Source organism: Aplysia californica, unplaced genomic scaffold, assembly GCF_000002075.1.
Source record: "Aplysia californica isolate F4 #8 unplaced genomic scaffold, AplCal3.0 scaffold00056, whole genome shotgun sequence".
Taxonomy (NCBI): domain Eukaryota; kingdom Metazoa; phylum Mollusca; class Gastropoda; order Aplysiida; family Aplysiidae; genus Aplysia; species Aplysia californica.
The window spans coordinates 1,826,244-1,831,045 of record NW_004797326.1 but is presented as its reverse complement, the minus strand read 5'-3'; the positions used below and the strand labels follow the sequence as shown (position 1 = coordinate 1,831,045).

The following is a 4,802-nucleotide window of genomic DNA, read 5'->3' as shown; positions in this document are numbered from 1 at the left end:
CACACACACACACACACACATGATACATATGTACATACACACACACACACACACACACACACACACACATGATACATATGTACATACACACACACACACACACACACACACACACATGATACATATGTACATACACACACACATACATACATGCATGATACATATGTGCATAGACTCACACATACACACACGTACGTACGTTACGTACATATGTACGTACGTACTGTGCATACATAGGTACATACATACATACGTGCTTGCATGCAGGCAGGCAGGAAGACAGGCAGACAGGCAGACAGACAGACAGATGTGCTGTTCATTGTATATCGTCATTGCAGTTCGCTATCCGCGTATGGAACAAAATTTGAAAACTCCGGTCTTAAGGCATTTAATGACCTAAGTACAATCTTAAAAATCAGCTCTCACATTTAAATTTGTATCAATAATTCATGATAACTTATATATAAATTGTAAAAATCAAGAGACTTTTTAAAACGTGTTTACACTAATAAAAAAAGGTGGTTTTTTCACATTTGGGAAAGCATCTGAATGCTCCATACGCCTATAGCGAAATGCTCTGACAAAAAAGAGGACCCATTTAAATTTAAAATGCAATAAAATAACCCTGTCATATTTTGACCGATTTCAACAAAGCTTCGAAAAAATAATTTTCAACCAGGGGATGTTACGTTTGTCTATATGAAAAAAAATCAACCAACATGTTGAAAAAAAATCAAATTTGTAAAATTTCAACCAAAATTGAGTGAAACGCAAAACTAAAGGTCAACCATATGTGAGGCAGCGTGGTAGAATCAGGCTCTCGTCAAAATAATCAACGTGAAGAAATGCGCATTTTTCTGCAAGTTTGTCAATTTTTATCAGTTTTATGTTTTTTGGCCCACCACCTTTCATACCCATTAAAGAACTCATTTCTGTGTGGATTTTTCTGAAAAGCGTTGATTAAAGGCACAAAAATGAAAATTTTCAGTTACAACGGACTCCTTAGCTATGGAAATAACTAATCTCTGGCGGCCATTTTCTCACTAATTTTAACTCTGAAAGCAGGTGACCCCCACCTCCTTCATTCGCAAATATCTCGACTTGTATTCAAGACACAGAATTCTCTGTGATTCAAGATAAATGGATATTTTTTCATCCAAATAAAGACAAGTGAATAAGCTTTAAGGTGATACCAATAATCTACAGGCCCAAAAATTGACGAGAGCCTGATTCGACAACGCTGCCTCACATATTGTACTATTTCAAATTGATTTAGTCACTATAATTTGCGCATTAAGATCAAATTTATATAAAACTGATATTGTCAAATAAATTCTGGAAGGTGGTGGCGTTTTAAATCTCCAGGAGTTGACCATTTTTCTCCTTACAAACTGCAATACGCCACTGGAAATTTTGAATAACCACATGGCATGTTCCTATGTTGATTCTCTGGACGTCATGTTCAACATTGAGTTTCAACTGTTTGATTGCTCATGGGTTGTTTCGCAGACTCCGTTCGTCTAAAATCTCCAGAGGAAATAATTGAGGGGGAATGTGGTGACCATTCACTTGTGAACCTTCGACTTGAAAGGCATTCCCTAGATTTAAACCTTTCTTATAAACACACACGGGCCTCTTTTGACGCATGGTGTATGGCCCCATACCACTGGATCCTGTCCGCTACCACATAGCACTTTCTACTCTGCAAACTTTCCTAGCACATCCATCTGATGTGACTCGTAGTTTTACCGTCCTTGTCTTGAAGCAAGAAGTACCGATCACGCACACCCCAGTAGCCAAGTGCTTTTTAAAGAAGTAAAACTACATTTTACCCAATTTTAGTTGTAATTTTCAAACCTTGAAATTTCTCCTGTTCGATGATTGATTTTCTTCACACTTACAGACTTGATGATGTACCCCTGATATAATTTTATTTGTTCGAAGATTTGTTGAAATTATTGTGGAGATGACCGAATTATTGCTCTATAGTCGTTAAGGGTTTGGGTGGTGGGGGGGTGGGGGGGGGGGGCTGCACCCGAAAGCTATCTCGCTTATTAGTGGATCAAATTTCACACGTATAACAAGTATTGTAAGGAGTCTTAAAATCCGCAATCAAATTTGAGAAAAAAAGTTTCACTGCCATGGAGACAGCGGCCTTATTGGATTTTATTGACATGTCTTACGTAATGAATACCGCACTTATTTTTCATGGAATTAGGTTATTTTTTGCCTGCATGTTAGTAGATAACAGCTGTACAAATTTGTATGTTGAATTTTTGTTGAAAGAGTTTGATATTTTTTAAATGATTTTTGTTTTCTGTGGTAGTATTCAAGTTTGCAAAAACTCCGTGAACATCCACTCTTCAGACACCACCACCGAAAATCTTTTCCTAAAATATTCACTTGACAAATTTGTAGTTTTACATCTTCTCTTCATTCTGTGAAAATGTAAATTTAATGAAAATTGGATGGAAAATGGTGGAGTTATTCTAAGAAGTATATATAAAAAAACCGCGTTTTGAGAAAGCGGGCAATAACAAAAAAATAAAAGATTGACTTTATGAGAAAATGGTGGTGACTAACATGCCACGTATGTGAAAAAATAAGGCTTGAGGTGGTTCTTATGCGATAAAATAGTTGTAAGAGAGGCTGAAGAAGCTGAAAATGCCTACAACTCAAAATCCATGATTTTGACCCGAATCGGGACTTTCAGCACCCCCTCCCGCCGCCCGCCCCCCCTTAAGTGAGTCCTCTTTACTTTCGACACCCTGTATACATGTATTAGACTTATTTTGGATACTGTGTACATGATTGCAAATTTGAGAACGTACCCTTCTTCGTTCTCATCCAGTTCTCCAGAATGGCCAGTGATCCGTGCAATGGCAACGAAGTTGACCTTTTTTTGCTGGGGAAGACCGGCCATGGGAAAAGCTCCACGGGCAACTCCATCCTGGGCCGAGAGGCGTTCTGTGTGTCGGATAGCTCCGACTCGGAAACCTACGTGGTGCAGGTGGGCTGGGCTCGCAGATGTGGCCGGCAAGTCAAGGTGGTGGATGGACCTGGTGTTTGCGAGACCCGGTTAGACAAAGGGAGCGCCGCCAAGAAGATGTGTGACGACATGGCTCAGGGTATCCTGCAGTGCCCGCAAGGCTTTCATGCCCTGATACTTGTGCTCAAGTATGGAAACAGGTTCACGGAAGAAGAACTCTCCACTGTCTCTATGCTCAAGTCCTTGTTTGGAGAGAATTTTGTGAGAGATTACTGCATCCTCATCTTCACGCATGGAGAGTTGTTTGATATGAACAATCGACGAAACCCAAAACCGTTTTCTCAGTGGTGTCAAGAGCAAACTGGAGCACTGAAAACTGTGTTTGAAGAATGTGCCTATAAGGCTGTATTGTTCTACAATATTGATGAAACGAAAGCCGACTCGCAGCTGGAAGAACTATATTCTTTGGTGGATGGGCTGAAGAGCAAGGGCAAACGGTATACAAATGAAATGTTTGCTAAAGTTGCCAAGGACAGAGAGCAGTTAATAGTTCGAGAGAACGCACCCCAACTCAGAGAAACAATTCAGGCCAAAATTGACCTTCTCATTGACGGTGTTAACAGTGTTAAAGAAGCGACAGAGCTAGACGCAGCGACCAAAGAAAGATTGGACTTGTTGAGAGAGGACGCCCGTGCTTTGGAGGTAGAAATTTCTGTCCAGGACAAGGGTACCAGCGTGCTGGACAGCCTGAGACAAGTTGTGGTCAACATACAAGAGAGCGTCGCGAGCCAGGAGAGAGCCTTGGTTGAGCGCAAAGACAAAGAAGCCAGCGAGAAGGCGCTCCAGGCGGCCAAAAAACAATACAACCAGAGTCTGGACCAACTCAGACAAGAGCAGAAAAAGAGGAAGAAGAGAGGATTCTGGGGATTTATCTCGGACGTGGGCAATTTCCTCGGTAATCTGTTCAAATTTTGAGGCCAGATCTCATGGAGGCCCATAAGTGTAGTGACAGACCACCCACGGGATGACATTCTCATACATGTTATATGATGTGAACTCCACTCTAGAGACAATTGAAGACACGTGAATTCACTGAACAGCTCTATGCGCCGGGCATTTTTATTTCTGTTTTGATTTTTACTGAGAATGATACTATTGTAACTTTTGTTGATTGTATTATTATTATATTCAAGATTTTAAAAATATTTTGTATGATAAGAAAAGAAGTGTACTGAGTTTTCTACGAAAGAATGAATGATAAAATTGATAGTATGTGTTAAAGTGTATGCTTCCAGAAACAATATATATATATCTATGTACAAACTATTTCTGAAATTTTCAAAATAAGAAGTAAAGTAAACGAACTGCCTCTGCAGATTCTCAAATTATATATTGCCCGTAGGTGCTCTTTAGAAATTAGAAAATAAAGGCATAAAATTATGTATGTAAACAGATCTTAACTTTCAGTCATTGCCACAAACTATTTGGCCTCACAAAGTTCAGTTGTTGTTTATGTTCTGTTCATTTTATACACATTGAAAAAAGGTCAATGGATAAACAGGTTGAAGACACACCCAAACAAGCTCTCATGGCATCATCGCAATATCTCCACAATTACAAAAAAGTAATAATAAATCGCTTTACACAGTGTGAAGAGCATCGTCCTTATCTAGATGTGAAAAAGACGAAGGAGCTAATCAAAGATTTCAAAATAAAAAAAGACAAAGGTGAAGCAATAAACTTTAATGGAGAAACAGTTAAGAAAGATCATTATGTTAATGTTCTAGGGTAGTAGAAACCGTTTTCGTTCTTC

General features: G+C 39.2%; 1 protein-coding gene across 1 annotated transcript in view; it reads left to right on the top strand.

The window, feature by feature from the left end:
* Positions 1–4,709, top strand: part of LOC101860958 (immune-associated nucleotide-binding protein 4) — a 7,171-nt gene extending 2,462 nt beyond the window's left edge. Inside the window, exon 2 of the mRNA XM_005093011.3 lies at positions 2,852–4,709. Within this exon, the coding sequence (XP_005093068.1) occupies positions 2,861–3,964 (1,104 nt within the window). The 5' untranslated portion in view covers positions 2,852–2,860 and the 3' untranslated portion in view covers positions 3,965–4,709. The remainder of the gene's footprint in view (positions 1–2,851) is intronic.
* Positions 4,710–4,802: the final 93 nt, after the last annotated feature.